We start from the raw sequence: 16,887 nt of genomic DNA on the forward strand, positions 1-16,887 counted from the left end.
TCATGGGCTCTTGGACTATTACTGACAAGGAGACATCCCGAAGTGTAACCCACCGATTTATTGCAAACTCGGGGTATTGGTAGACCTTCGTGTAACTTGAAAAATTCTAAAGGGAATTTATTCAATGGCAACCGTTTTGCCATGGCAACAAAAAATATTTTTGATAACAAAAAATGGAAATTTTCCCATTGAAAATAACATGGGATTCTGACCGATTCCTCGGGCCAATAATATAAAAATAGATAACAATTGACGAAAAAAATTAAAATTGATCAAATTTTAATCAATTTGAGCACAATAGGTTAAAATGAATCAAAATGGCTAAAATTGGAAAAATGTGAGAAAAAATTAAAAAAATACAAACATTGAAAAAAATATTTCAAAATTGTTTGAAATAATTTTACAAAATTGAAAAAATTAATTAATTTAATTTGTTTTATCAAAAGCAGTAAATTTGATCAAAAACGATTATAATTGATCGGAATTTATTGAAATAGATTATTTGTGAAATATCGGAATAACATATAGATAAATTGGTGTATTTGAAAAAAACCATTTTGTAAATTTAGTCAGCCATGATCAAAATTCGAATTAATAGATCAAAATGGGAAAAATATTAAATTCAGATATTTAAAAAAATTATCTATTTCAATCAATTCCTATCAATTATAATCGTTTTTGATCAAATTTATTGCTTTTGATAAAAAAAATTAAGCTAATTATTTTTTTTCAATTTTGAATAAATTCCCTTTAGGATTTTTACAAGTTACATGAAGGTCTACCAATCACTTCGGTTTGTCTCCTTGTGAGTGTATTACTTTTCTTAGCGATGTAAAACGTATAGATTACATTGCCTAGCTATAGTTACTTATTTATAAACTTTATTTTCCGATGAAATAGTTTTAAAAACTCAATTTACGATCCTACACTATTTTTTTGTTTAAAAAAATCGGTAGCCAGCGTAGTGGATCTAGGTGATAGGCTATATGTACGCATTTTTGAGAATTGCGTAGGATTGAGGTCCTATTTCCTACCAACCTCCTAGATCCGCCACTGTTACTATAGGGAGCTGAATACTTCTCTAAAGCCGCGTTCACACTTACTCCTTAAATCGCTTCGTTTAGATAACTAGTTTTCGAAACCAGCGTGAGAAATCGCTTCGTGTTGGTTCGGAAAGCAAGCAAGCAACTTGTCCAAGTCCGCTCGCTTAGAATCGCTTTCAAAACGACAAGGCGGTGAAGTAAAATTGCTCGTATTTTCCAAAATAATGGGAATAAAATTCTAAATAATGTCCAATAATATTACTGTATGTCTAGTAAACATGATTAACTAAATGTTTTGGGATACATTTTAGTATTTTCAAAATTCTAGTCATAATTTGAAATGGCGTTAAGCCTTGGCTATAAGCGAACCGGGGTGAAGCGATTTCGCACGTGTGAACCAAGAATTATCGTCGGCGGTCAAAACTGGCATACAAACCGACCTAAACTGGGTTTTAGGCTCTAGTGTGAACGTGGCTTAAGAGACGTATGAAATAACTTCCGGTGGAAACGCAAAAGTCCGATTAAAAACGCGGTGTTGTTCCGAAGGCTCCTCCTCGGAAATCAGGCAGCGACAACAACAGTCAAGAGATGGCTAGCGCCACCACTCCTCCGGAATTCCCTCCGTCGGAGAACAACCAAGTGAACCACAGGTTGAACACTGGCAAGGCCCGAGCGGCAGCCTCCGTTTTCGCCTGGCTTCGAAGGCCCCAGATGACGTACGTCGAGTCCCCCGAAAGGTCACGAATACCTCGGGCGGTAGACAACGTCTCCAAGTTGGTGTTTCCGCTCCTGTTCGGCGGCTTCACCTTCGGATATTTTCTGACGTACGCCGTCATCAAACCGGGACAGGACGAGAACTGGAAATTGAGCGGATACGTCTCATCTATATTATAAAGAAAATGCTTCTTCTTATTTTCCGGCTTAAGAGAATACTCGTATATATGTATATTACGAATCACGGGCAAACCAGGTTCAGTTACGAGGGATGAAAACTACGCGAAATCACACTTCTACTACTACTACTTCTACTACAACAACTACAAAATAATTGCATATATCGTCTCTTTGCCACGCGTTTTCTTATATACAACAAAATTCAGCAAAACCCCGAATACTCAGTTCCCATAGCGTTTCAGTTTCGACAAAAGGATTAAAAAACACAATGAAATCTATATGAAAATGCCTTATTTTTACGAAAATATATGTAATATATTAATAGGCAAGTTGCGGCGGCCATGACACGGCTGCCGATTTAGACTGTATAATATAAAAGAAGTTTAGCTAAAAAAAACACTGAACGTAGATGGCGCCATTGGTGCTCGTTGTTTCGTTTGAAATACCCAGAAATGTCTAAAAAAATATTTATCTAAAACATAAGTACGCGCATCTCAGGGTATTACGTAGTTATCATCTGTGAATAAGATTTCAAGAGAAATTAATTCAAAGTGCATTCGCTTTCCAGGACACTAACACGTTATAATAAAATAATGGTTGATTAAGAAAAAAAACTTATTATACAGTGCCTGTTGCTTTCAAAAGTGTCATGTAAAAATAAACATTAAAAAGTGGGGTTCACAAATAGTGTGCTATATATATATATATATATATATAATTATATATTTTCCAAAATCGGATCGCGGATCGTTGTCGTGAAAAACAAATTCGGTTTTCAAAAGTAAACCTATAGTAGGCCTGGGCCGAGATTAGACTCCGATCGTTAATCTCTTAACGACGGAAATTAATCGTTAGCCTCATTGGAATTATATTAGCTAACAATCTTTTATTATCGTTAAGAGGTTATCGATAGTAGTAAAATCACGACCTTGATTATGTATAGATAATTCCTTATTGTTTATTATAAATAGGCGAGTTAATTCACCCTACTTAAATACCCCTCCAAAAGTGCCCCGAAACGACGTCGTTCATGACGTAACCATACGCTAGCGCCATCTGTTAGCTGAAGGAATCTCGCCTCTCAACCGTAGCTTCGTCGAGGCGTGGACCAAAAATCGAAGGACACTCGTTCTTGTGGCTCAAAAAAGCACTCCTTATTTCGGACCACCTAGTTGAACGGAATTCTTAGAACGCTTCTCGAATTAACTCGAAGCGGCTAACGTAGGGCATTCAGACTTCCTATTTAGGCCACGCCTACCGTGTCCAACTACCTAAAAAAGCGAGTCCCTTTAGATTCTTGGTCGTCGATCAAGCACAAAATTTTGGAACCGCAGATGGTGCTCCGCTCGTCGTATCCTTTCCCATTCTAATTTCTACCGTTAAAGGTTGAACAAAAACCAGTGAAAGCTTATCCCTTTCTCGTTCAAAAAGCTTTAAAAATGTAGTGACACCTTTAATTAGAATTTAAAACAAAATCGCCCATTAAAATATAAAAAGAACTGTGATACGATATATATAAAAAAAGTAAAAAAAAAACCAAACGAATACAAAAAATTCTTTATTTCAGATAATCTAAAAACGCGGGTGGTTATTATATCGCAAAAATTGTATAAAAATAAGCGCTTCTGTTGCGAATATGTCGAGGGTTTAGGAGTCGGAAAAGTAATTGAATTGTTTAAAGGCCAATTCGAAGAAAACAAAAAAGTACTTAAAAGCTCAATAAAAAGGCTTGCTTCAAGGTTGAAGGATGGCTCATAAATCTAAAACAAAAATGAGATTTATAAGAGAATGATTCCGCTATAAATTTAACCCTCAGAAATCCCTGGTCTCGGAGAACCAAAAAAATATATATTTTTTTCCATCTAAGTTTCGTTTGTCGTTTCTTTGCGTTTAGACCGCGATTGTTTTAAATTGAAGCGAATTTTATTGTTGCGACAAGCTGTCTCGGAATTTATCAAGATAAAATAACCGGTGAAAAAAAAATCAGTTATTTTAAAACCGGTCAATTTAAGTTAGAAATTATTACGCCTGGGTAGAAATTCGCGTGGCATTTATGGCCTATTAACGCTGCAGCCACTCCTTTCACTCTATGCACAGTTTCAAATGAAAATACCAAATTTTATACGTTTCAAAAAAACAATAGTGAAAAAAAAACATATGAAAAAGTCTATATACACAAAATATATTGCTTATATCAATCATATTGCGAGGAAATGTAATGATAGCGTATGCCACTTTTTACTAATTAATATAGTTAATTAAAATGATAGTTTTAACTTCGGCTTGTTAAGATTTATCGAAATTCAAGAAACCGTTATTGACACCCCCCTCGCCGATCCCACACTCTTCTATATAACGCCAAATGTATTTTAATAAATGAATTACTATAAAACGAACTAAATTAAACAAAATATTTTATTTTTATTGAAGAAAAACGAATATTTTTTCGCTATTTTTTCCGCACGTTTCAGAAACAATACTGATCAACTTTGTTCCAATAACGAATTGGGGAATTCGGTCCAACCGCGGGTGTAACGATACAAATGTCGGATTTCGGGAGGGTTGTTTGAACGTTCAATATTAGGAAAGAATTAATTAGAATACGTAGAATAAATTTTTTAAATAGTACTTAAATTTTATGAAAAAATCAATTCTTTCTTCGTTTAAAAACTGACGTCTCTAAAATAATAATATTTTCTCAATCTTATTTAGGAAAATTAATTATTTATTATTTATTTTCTTATCATTTAACACGTGTCGATTTTGATTAAAAAATTTAAAATAATAATATTTTATTTGAAAAATTAATAGAAAATTTAGAAAATTTAACTTTTAGCCCCATCACAATAATATTTATAATTTGAAAAAATATCCAAAATATTAATATTTAATGAAATGTTTTAAACCCCTCCTCGAAATGCCACTAAAATAAATTTCGTCTGTGAATATTTTAACGAAACATTCCCCTCACTGTCCCTGAATAATGTAGAAAAACTGATCATGCCCTTAATTTCCTTCGAATACATTCTGTCTGTAGCATATTGCTAATACGAATGCCAACTTTGACGAACTTGAAATTCGAGGTAATAACCCTGAATAAAATGTCGCTATTGCGTCTGAAACATGCCGATATTATATTGGTTTACGATTTAAAAAAAAGCGAGATAATTTGTAAATAATAATTATAATTGAAGAGAGTGAGAGGTCTATAAAAATAGGTTGCGCGCGCTGTCATTCGGGAGGCATTAGAAACAGTGAAAACCGCTCCAAAATAGGTTATAAGGATTTAAATTTCGCATTTAGCTTGTTGTTGAAATATATAGTTTATTAGATAAGGGAAAATACTCAAAAGCGAGTGGCTTTTTGTATAAAGATTTAAAAAAAATGTTAAAAGCGAAGGTTTTCGTTGGATAAATTGAATAATAACGCTGGTATTCGCATTAAAAAAAATATTTCGGTGCTCATTACTTATTATAAAAAAAACTGTATAAATTACATATAGCTTTCCAGAAAGTATTTTAAATGCGTACATTATAAATAAATTTTCAAACTAGCACGAGGTATAGTCGATCATTATTTAGAAACGGTAGAAAAGATATATTAAAAAAACGCGTAAAAAAGTAAAAATAATTTAACAACTACCTTATATATATATATATAATATCGTGAATTTACGCGTTAAATTCATGATAACACAAAAACTAAATAAAACTTTAAAAAAGCGCTTTTATTATAAAAAAAACCAAAAACAAAACAAAATAGAATTTTAGAAGTGTTTCGTTTTTCATATTTCGAAGTGTTCAAACAAAGAAAAAATCCAGAATATTTAAAAATAAAAAAACGCCTTAAAATCTGATGCTGTAAAATATTATATAACAAAAAATACCATTTCCAGAAAACAAATTCAAACGTATATATTCAAATGAAGTGTTCATATATATATCAAATTTGCACCAAAAGTAAACAAATACGATATGTAATAATTTATCAACCAACCAAACGCTTGAAACAAATGCCTATATATGAGAGAAAAAACGTTTAAACTTGAATAAACATTGCAGAGAAAACAACTTTAAATATTAGGCGACATATTGACTGTTTTTGTTTGACATATGACGTCACAACATTATGCACAGCCTTACCTACACGCAAAAAATAAAAGGCTACAATTCAATTTAGAAATATATAGTAAAGTTTATATTACAAAATGTAGTTTATATGAAGCAGTCAAAATTCTCACGGAAAAAAATTAAGAAACAAAAAATATATATAATACCGAAAAAAATTATATTAAAATAAGTGTGATTTCAAAAGAAAAGCCTACATTAATGTTAAATTTGGTGCTCAATAATTATTTTAAAGATTATTGTAGTTTTAATTACATTTTATTGGGCTTGTACATAATTAGTTGTACAAAGAAATATAATTATAAATTATACCCGATAAATTCTGAAAATAATAACTTTATTGTGTTTGATTCATCATAGGCATAATTACTTAATTTGTTAAAATATTTAACTTGAAAAAGTGTAATTACTTAATTTGTTAAAATATTTAACTTGAAAAAGTGTAATTACTTAATTTGTTAAAATATTTGATTTGAAAAAGTAGAATTACTAAATTTGTTAAAATATTTAAAGTGAAAAAAGTGTAATTACTTAATTTGTTAAAAAATTAACATCGGTTATTTAATTTTTGAAATATTTATTTAATTTTATATTTGTAAAACTTTGTATGGTATACTTTTATACAACAAGGACATCATTAATTTACTTCTAATAACACTACAATTTGGGGTTTTTTGATAAAAAAATCAAATGGTTATGATAACGTCTACTCACGTTTTACCATAATTTAAATGATATAAAATCCAACATTTCTCAATTTAAACTAATTTAATCACATCGGCGGGTTACTTATAGTGGCCGTTAATCTAGAAAATTTGACTGCGTTTACGAACACTAGCCTGATAGAGATTAAAAACGGCCAATAGCGTAAAACTTGTAAATAGTAATATTTAAAAAAACCACGCAAAAAATACTTGGAATCCACTAAATAGTTGATACGAGTAGATATCGGAATTCCCGCAACTTATTAAACCTTTAAACAAGAAATAAACTCTAAGACCTAGTCAAAAAATCGTCATGGCACGGCAAGTAACCACGGTGATACCAATTTAACGAAAATATTTCAGATTTATTTCAATTTTAATCTATATTTAGCATTCATAAAGGCATTGCAAAAAAATCTCTAGTCCTTATATGATAGAAAAATAATTATTATAATTACTGTTAATCTTGTTAATATTTCAAGTTATATAAAACGTTCTCTGACAGTTTTTTTGATTAGGTATATTTTTAAGTATATTTTCGCTACCCGAAATGTTTCATTTGTAAAAAAACGAGGGTAGTTTTATTGTATAAAAAAACCAAACAACAAATAACGTGAAAAAAGAGAGAGGTTTGTTTTGTTTTCGAGAACTATTTTTCGCTTGTTATTGTATTTAAATGAGATACAACTTAAAAATAAACAAAACAATGTATAAAACGCTTTTGAAAACACCATTATACTTATTGGCTGCTCCGATAGCGTTGCCACTGTACTATATTTTTTAAGACTTTCTGTATAATAAAATGCGTACCGTTGGTCAAAATACCATAGTTTCATTTTTATCATTCGTCGTAAAAAGGTCACTATTTTTTAAAAAATTAAAAATTTCTTGATTTTTGGAGATCAACATTTATATCATGGTTATGGTATAAATATAATGAAACTAAACAGACAGATATTTGATGGTTTACATCGCCTTTTCCAATAATAAATATCATAAGTTAATGATAAATTTCGGTATTCCCGTTAGAAAATTCGTTCCCCCCACAGAGGCAAAAGAACGTTTAGTTTTATTTTAAAAATATTGAAAGATTTTGTAATATTAAATAAAATTCGCCCAAATTTTGGTTGATTTTAAAAGATTGAGAAATTTTGTAATTTTAAATAAAATTCGATTATTCATAACTATTTATTTATGGATATTATAGTCTTAGTCGATAATTCAAAATAACGGTCAAAAACGCCGCCGATCAGTTTAGTAAAATATTTTCGGCAGCGTAATCGTCGGCCATTTTCGGTATGGAGATGCAGGCCGGAAGGCAGGCAAGGCTGCCAGATTTCGATAGACCGAAAACGGCCAACTCTCTCAAATATTTTCGTTTTCAAAACGAAAATTTTGCGGCGTAGATATCAACTAAGTAGACTATTCGCGGTTATCAAACGATTTAATAAAAATACGTTTTTATTCGGATAATTTTCGGTTATGGATAATTTTCTTATCCAGGACTCCAGGTGGAAAATACATCTCCCTAAGCATAAATTAATACATTCTGCATAAAATTATGAAGTCAATTACACACACACAAAAAGATCTGTCTCTATTTACAATGTCTCATGATTTTGCAATAATATTTCGTTTTCTTAGACTTTTTGAACTTCGCTAGAATCTGTCTACTAAAAGTACCACGCTTACAAGCAGGGGCGGATTTAGGCCCAGGACCGCGTACAAAAAAAGGCCCCCTTCACGGGCAAAAAATAAATAAAAACAAAGGCCGTTATTCCTATTTCCCCCAAGCGGCAGTTTTCGGAAGCTTGCGTGTCGAACATGGTGAAGCAGATGCTATTTTAAAGGGGAACGGCCAAGCTTATTCAAATGTGGCCTTATTTCCGTATCAAAAGATTAACAAGATGTTCAATATACTAACACGTACCTTTTTTGTCTTGAAAAAATAGCTTTTGGCCCAAAAAATTGAAACGAAAAATAACGCCAGGTGTTTGGGTTGGAATTTCTCCCCCATCTTAGGGGCTGCCGCCAGCGCCCCTAACCCTGTATGAGCGATTTGCGAACTATCCTAACTTTTAAAATCGCGCAATTTAGGCTTAGGTCTCTTATAACTGGAACGCGCCGCGCGTGCAAAACAAATTTTTCTCGTCTTCAGCAGCGCGCGCTTTTACGTAGTTTTTCTGTCTCACCGACTTCTCACCAGGTGTCGCGGCGGACGCGCGCTTTTCGATTTCCCGAAATTTCTTTATTTTATTAAAAATTAACCACTCAATATTTTTTATGTGGTTTTCTCCATAAATTTTAGTTTTTAATGGGCTATAGAGCTATCTAACTGGTTAAAGCTTGACCGTTCCCCTTTAACAGGTTTGCCATGCATTTCTGAAGAAAAATAAATAATTTAGGACGAAAAAATTCACGGCAACCCTGTTATAATAGCGTCTACTTCACCATGTTCTACACGCAAACTTCCGAAAACCGCCGATTGAGGGAAATGGGAATAAAGCAAATTTAGATTAAAAAGGGGTAAATTTTTTCTTTTTGACAAAATGGCGAATGAGTCGCCACAACAAACCCAAAGTTGGATAGGCCCCAAAAGGTGTTAGTCCAGGGCCCCCAAAGTTAGCGGTTAACCCCTGCTTACGTGTTAACCCAGATTTGGTCTAACTTCATAATAAAGATTTCGTGAAATACCACCTATGGGTTTAGTAAGTGAACGAAATCCAATTTATATCTGATTTGGTTGGCTAGCACGAAAGCATTCTCGGGTTGGTTGAGCCATCTGGAGGCGATTCCGGCTATCTAGCCACGGCATGACGCCATTGATCCGGAAGAAGGGGAAAATATTGCTAAATCAATATATCGTAACAGGCGAGGAGAGTTATTCCGGAGCAAGTTGGCCACTAGAGTCATTGCGATGGTGTTAACGGGAGGCGGTATTCAAAAACGGACATTTCGGGGCCTCCCAGCCTTTTCTAAATTTCAGTTCGCCCCCCTCACGTTTCATTTATTTTTTTAAAGAAAAGGAAATCGCTTCTTTCATCATTTTTCAATATTTCACTCCGCGGGAATATTTTATTTCGCTCCTGAGCCTCCCTTTTCCACTTTATTCTCAGTTACTCTACACGATCACCCAAAAGAATGTTCAAACGCCTTATATCCAAAACCATACTCGGTTAACCTTCTCAAACGCCATAGCGCTACATAATGGCTAACGGCTCAAACTACTATCGATTTTATAAATATCAAGGGCCCGATTTTTCCTGGTCCGGAAATTCAAAAGCGACGGTTGGTGGGGCCCACAGGTGTCTGATATTCCTACGAATAGGCCAGAGGGCCCATTTTTTTTAATTATACGTCACTGGTACGTTTAGGCCGAAATATGTACGGGATTTAATTTCACGCTGGATTACAAGATTTCTTGTTGGATTTCGGATTTCTTAACTTTTGGCCAGATTTCAGGATTTAGTCGGATTTCGAGATTTATCGTCAGTTTTCGAGATTTATCGTCAGTTTTCGAGATTTATCGTCCGTTTTCGAGATTTATCGTCAGTTTTCGAGATTTATGGCTCACTCTCGTACGGGGATACGTGTGGCACATGGCTCACTCTCGTACGGGGATACGTGTGGCACATGGCTCACTCTCGTACGGGGATACGTGTGGCACATGGCTCACTCTCGTACGGGGATACGTGTGGCACATGGTTCACTCTCGTACGGGGATACGTGTGGCACATGGTTCACTCTCGTACGGGGATACGTGTGGCACATGGTTCACTCTCGTACGGGGATACGTGTGGCACATGGTTCACTCTCGTACGGGGATACGTGTGGCACATGGTTCACTCTCGTACGGGGATGCGTGTGACACATGGCTCACTCTCGTACGGGGATACGTGTGGCACATGGTTCACTCTCGTACGGGGATACGTGTGGCACATGGTTCACTCTCGTACGGGGATACGTGTGGCACATGGCTCACTCTCGTACGGGGATACGTGTGGCACATGGTTCACTCTCGTACGGGGATACGTGTGGCACATGGTTCACTCTCGTACGGGGATACGTGTGGCACATGGTTCACTCTCGTACGGGGATACGTGTGGCACATGGTTCACTCTCGTACGGGGATACGTGTGGCACATGGCTCACTCTCGTACGGGGATACGTGTGGCACATGGCTCACTCTCGTACGAGGATACGTGTGGCACATGGCTCACTCTCGTACGGGGATACTTGAGGCCTACGAATGAATATAGGATTTACAAGAAGTATACAGGGTGTTTCAAAATAAGAGCAAAACCAAGCATTAGAGAAATGCGAGGTGTTGTGAATAATGAATTATCTGTATGAGGTAGTCATTTTAAAATGAAATACTTGAACCATCAAAATGAATAAATGATGTTGCCAGTAAAAACGTATATAACAAGCGCAAAACCAAGCAGCAGGGAAACGCGAACATTAAGATTTGGGCTCGTGTGATAGGTAAATAAGGACTTTGTAAACAAATCGAGGTAACCAGCTTAAAAAGTAAACTTAAACAGTATTTAATGTCCTGCTTCTTGGTTTTTCGCTTACCGAAGCCTACTTCCAGGGGCTCTCTAGCGCTCTTTTAACTCATCTTAGGAACATAGGGGAAAAACGTGCATACTTCTCAACTCCTTAAAAATTTGCATAGCCTTTTGAAACACCCTGTAGAGTAATATCATTTCGTAGCTATTGCCATGGCTACCATTTTAGGAGCGTTTTTTTTTCTTTATTGGAAAAACAACGGGTGATTCATACGAATACTTATGCATTTTTTAGAGAAGTAGTGGTTTCTTACTAAATATATTTTGGAAGCAAAATTGTTCACAATGATTATCTAAAACCATTTTATAGCAAAAATATCATTTTAACCATATATCCTTCAAAATCAAATTTAAAGGCTTTAATGCGGCGTATGCTTCCTTGGTTTCTTTTAAAGAGAATATAACCTCAGGTATTTGGTGTGGAACACTAACGTTTGTAGCTCTTGCCTTTGTCTTTAAATATGTTTGGCACCACGGGGTAGGTACATTTGTTCGAATTTCAATCGTCCGAACGGTGGAACAAATGTTCGAATTTCATTCGTCCGAACCGCCGAAATAACAAATGCTTCAATTGTTCGTATTGGAGAACTTGTTTGTTTCATTCGTCCGAATCGGTAGCATCACTTGTCCGAATTCGGTCGCTAAATAGTTGATTTTATAAAATGTCTTTACGCTTGCCCAACTTGTTGAAATGTTGCCCTGGAATAGTTCAGCCAATGCCTAAGAATGAGTTCATAAGCTCTTTAGTGGGAGAGAAAACGGATCCACAGCTGAAGCGGGGAGGCAACATTTCAACAAGATGGCCAAGGTTATTTTATAAAAAGAACTATTAGTATTTCGTATTGCTGTTTTTTTTGGTCCGGATTTTTTTTAGTGCAAGCATTAAAAATAAAAAACTACATTGTAAATATCGTTGTTTGAACATTAGTAAGTGGGAATTGCGTTGAATGTTGTGGATATTTTAGGTTAGGTTAGGTTCACGTTAATGTTACTATTTTCTTATATTAACAATATTTAAAAAAAAAACAACCACTTCCTAATGTTCGAAAAAACGGACAAACGATTATTCGAACAAATGAAATTCGCCAGTAAAGTTAACATAAATTGAACGACTAAATCACCAACAAACGTTGTGATAAATTTTTCGGGCAAATGAAATACGTTTTCGGACATACGATCCTGTTTTCCGGCATTTGGACAAATGATCATTCGGACATTTGTACCACCGTTCGGACGAATGAAATTCGAACAAATGTAACCAAATCGGCACCACTGTACAGTGAAATTTGGTAAATTTAGGGGTCTTCCGCAAAGATTGCTTAGCAGGTTATATTACCTTTAAAATTTAAATTGTGGCTAATTTTAATGCTTTTCTATTTGAAAAATATTTGGTTTCCGAGTGTGATCACGCGTCGAACAAGAGTAGGCACATTATATTTTAATCATTTTTTCGTAACGTCATTTAAGAGGGGTTTTCATACTTTTGGCTTTGCTCGCGCTCAATGATCCTAGTGCTTTATTTTTCCCTGCATAATATTTTAGTGAAGGTATTCTTTCCAAAAAGCCCCCAGTCGGTTCTCTACATAAAATAGAAACAAAATGACTACCAAAAGAAAATGGCCAGAAACTTTTGATATTTCAAGTAGGTATATTATATACTTTTGATCTTACATATATATTTATATATTTATATATACTCAATTAATCGATGTTGTTAGTATCTTATCAACTAATAAATTGCTTAAGCATGTGCCTTTACAGTAAAGTTTCATTTACTTACTTTTACATATACATTGGGAAACAAATTTAGAATAAATTGAATAATAAACCAAATTTCAGCATTTTTGCAATTTTGGACTCGTATCCTAATTTATAGCTAATCAGTTTTAATTAATACTCAATACGTAACTGAAGCTATTTGCTAATTTAAAAAACCATTTTTCAAACCTAAGGCCGAATCTAAGTTTTGAAAATATTCTAAATATCCCTTTATACTTAAAACTAAAATTTTTTTAGCTGCAATTTTACAAAGTAATCCATCATATTTTTCATTTTCCAATTTTCGCTAAGCGGGTATTCAAATTAATTTTCGAAATATTTGTGTTGACGTGTTGCGAGATTTTTGGAGGACAGCTACAAGGTACAAATGATAAATGGGAAATCAATTTTCCTGATACAAGAGCATTCAACGTTTTAAGAGCACGTTCTGGGGTACGAAACGTTTCCTTTAGCAACTAAACTAAGACTGCTAACGTTCACAATTCCCTGATTTTTACTAAAAATAATTTTTAGTAAAAATCAGGGAATTGTGAATGTTGATTAGCTGATTATTAAACATTTTTAAAAAATTTAAAAAAAAATGTTAAATAACCTGCTAAGCTAATACCGAAGGCACCACCCAAGTCCTCTAGCGACTTTTATTGCCTTTAATTCTGGTGGCCGGGTTACAATGCGTAGGAAGGTGGTGGCAAGCCCTTCATGTCACGCGAGCCAACAGCTCCTTATACTTACCATTATCACTAATCTCTACAAGTTTTTATGGAAATAGGAAACCGAAGAACTCGCGGGAAAACCCTTTTTAGCCAGTGAGGAGATAAGATAACTTGAAAACTCTACGCATGGACGTCATTTCAGTATTTTTCAGGAGAGCAGAACTTGATCTCCGGAAAAGGAAAACAAGATTTTTGAAAGGGCCAAAATGCATGAAATTTAATATTTGTTGGATATTTAATCGGAATAGTTCTTGCATAATTGCTAGTGTTTTTCAGCATGGTAGACAGTACCCTTTGCAGCCTCGTACTCTCGCGGGTTAGCTAAAACACTTGACTTCATTTCACGTAACACACGCCAACACTGACGGTCGATGTGGCAGAAACGTTATAAAAGGGAAAAAGACTACTTAATTTAGAACGAAATAAAAAATAAAATTTAAGCCAAAACAATGAATACATTAATTTAAACAGGACTTTTTTAATGTAGTTAAATGCAAATTTATTCGTAAATGTTTTTAGCTCAAAAAAGTTCAGGGGAGGGGGCTCAATGACCCCCTTTACCCCACCCAAATGACGTCCCTGAGAAGGAGTAGTTACGAATTTTCAGTGAGTGTTACAAGCTAAAGGACATAATATTAATTAGTCCAAATAAAAAATTAAGAGGCCCAAAAAACAACAATGAATTTGAAAAACAATTAGTACGCCCAAAGAAATGATAAGTCTGACTGACCGAAAAAAAAAAGAAATGAAGTTTACCAAATATAAAATAAAAGCAAATTTTTTATTTAAAAGTGCAATCAAAATATTTAAAAAATCATTTTTTTATTTAATTGTATTATAAGTGCTCTAGCCGCATTGGCTGGCCTACCCCTCTTCCGTTTTGGTCCAATTGGCACGTCCAATAATTTGTTTAAGATATACGAAACAAGTGTACAAGAAACCTCTTTCCAATTATTTTCGTTGATAGTTACTAAACATAAAACGCCCTGATATTTCGCAAACGAGTCAAAATTTCCGAAGTTTAGATTTTCGCGTTGACTTAAATACTTATTAATTTCAGTTTCTTTTAGTGTTGGACTGCTTGAAGAGCGAAAAAAATATAATTTTCCGTCATCGCCAACGGATCTGTACTTGATTTTAGGACCAGATTTCACATACATACATGTATGAATGAGTCAGTAGCTTTTGAGAGTATGTTGGAGTTTCGGAAAATAACTTCAAATTCAAAGGAGCAGGATTTCTTTATTGTTTTCGCTACTTGAAAAAATTATCCCAAAGGGAGTCGCCTACCGACAGTACCTTCTTTTTTAATAACTTTATTGGTGGCCTCTAAACAATTATTTGCGCTTGGTGACCCATTGTTTCTCTGATGCGATGGAAGCATCATCTCAAAATAGTGATTATCCCAAAATATAATGGGGAAAAATGGGATTGTCTAATTTGCTGAATTTCTGGACGTCTGGACCGCTGAATTTTGAAGGATTCCTCCTACATAGAAGCTACTATCTTATAAACCGTCTGGCCAAAATTGACTAATTTGCTGAAGTGCTGAATTTCGGGTCCAGAAATTCAGCACTTCAGCAAATTAGTCAATTTGGTCCAGACGGTTTGAAAATTAAAGAAACTATTCGAAAATAAAGTAAAATATTTCGCTCCAGAAGTTCAGCTCTTCAGAAAATTAGTCAATTTTTTCCAGACGGTTTATAAGATAGTAACTTCTATGTAGGAGAAATCCTTCAAAATTCAGCGGTCCAGACGTCCAGAAATTCAGCAAATTAGACAATCCCGGGAAAAATGAGCTAATAAATTAAACTGTACGCGTTTCTGCAAACTCCAAGTTATTCATTATGTTTTGTTTTTCACAGGAATTTCCGAAGATCAAGAAGTAATCAGCTAGGCTAATACCCAAGGCACCACCTTAGGCCTAAGTCATCAAGCGACTTTTGAAGCCTTTAATTCAGGTGGCCAGTTTACAATGCGTAGGAGGGTGGTGGCAAGCCCTGCATGCCACGCGTACGAGCCAACAGCTCCCTACACTAACTATTACCGTTAACCTCAACAAGTTTTTATGGAAGGGGAAACCTAAGATCTCGGGGGAAAACCCCTTAAACCAGTGAGAAGAGACCTTGCAAACTCTACGCAGAAGGAGTTGTTCCGAGTTTTCACCCAGTGCCACAAGCTGGGATCGAACTCGGCTCCTCTTGCTGCGAGGCGAAAGTGCTAACCACTCCGCCACTGACTTATAGTGAAATCAGAAGTTCATTTAAATGAAACACGTAACTTCTCAGGTTCGACACTTTATTTTCATTGTAGTTAACCGCGGATGTGTAGGCGGCTCAAAATTGTACGCTTGTACTACTCCCCTTAACCATAAAAATGTACTGTACTGCCGTGCAAAGCACAAATGCATTAACGACCAAATTTTCGATTTACAGATTTTGGTTTTATTTCACCTTATTTCATACTATGGGTCGGGGACGGTTAATCATTATCCATGATTAAATTGATTTTTTTCGGGGGAAAAATGTAAACAAAGAAATTTACCGGTTAATATTTCGGAAAATGATTAAAAAACATGTTTTATTCGTAAAATTTGAGCTTTTTATCGAAAAAAAAACGTCGTTTTTCCGTTTAATTTTACAAATTTATCAAAAAATTAATCGGATAATACAGAAATATAAATTACTTGATCAAAAAGTTTTTCGAATAATTTTGAGAGCTTTATCTATTAAATAAAAGTTAACATCCCCGACCTCTATTTCATACGTTAAATTCAATTTTGAACTAATTTTCGAATTAAAAATTTTTGTTCTTAGAGAAATGACTTGTTGAAAAACGCATTATATTAGGTTTTTGCATTATTTTCAAACCAAAAACGCATTAATGTGTTTATTTTCTTTAAAAGTCAAATCAAGGCGAATTTTTTTGGCGTTTTAAGGCATAAATAGTCCAACATATACGTGGTAAAAAGCATTTTTTTTTATATTTCTGAAATATCGTTTAGCCTGTAAATTGTTTAGTACCAGAAAGAAGTAAGTTGGGGTAGTGCTCGGAAT

General features: G+C 34.5%; 1 protein-coding gene across 1 annotated transcript in view; it reads left to right on the forward strand.

Moving 5' to 3' along the window:
• The window catches only part of pHCl-1 (pH-sensitive chloride channel 1), a 137,036-nt gene extending 134,846 nt beyond the window's left edge, over positions 1 to 2,190 (forward strand). The window contains exon 10 of the mRNA XM_090164325.1: positions 1,590 to 2,190. Coding sequence (XP_090020451.1) covers positions 1,590 to 1,937 — 348 coding nt within the window. The 3' untranslated portion in view covers positions 1,938 to 2,190. The remainder of the gene's footprint in view (positions 1 to 1,589) is intronic.
• Positions 2,191 to 16,887: the final 14,697 nt, after the last annotated feature.

The sequence above is a fragment of the Leiobunum rupestre genome, chromosome 11 (assembly GCF_980474605.1).
Source record: "Leiobunum rupestre chromosome 11, qqLeiRupe1.1.hap1, whole genome shotgun sequence".
Lineage (NCBI taxonomy): Eukaryota > Metazoa > Arthropoda > Arachnida > Opiliones > Sclerosomatidae > Leiobunum > Leiobunum rupestre.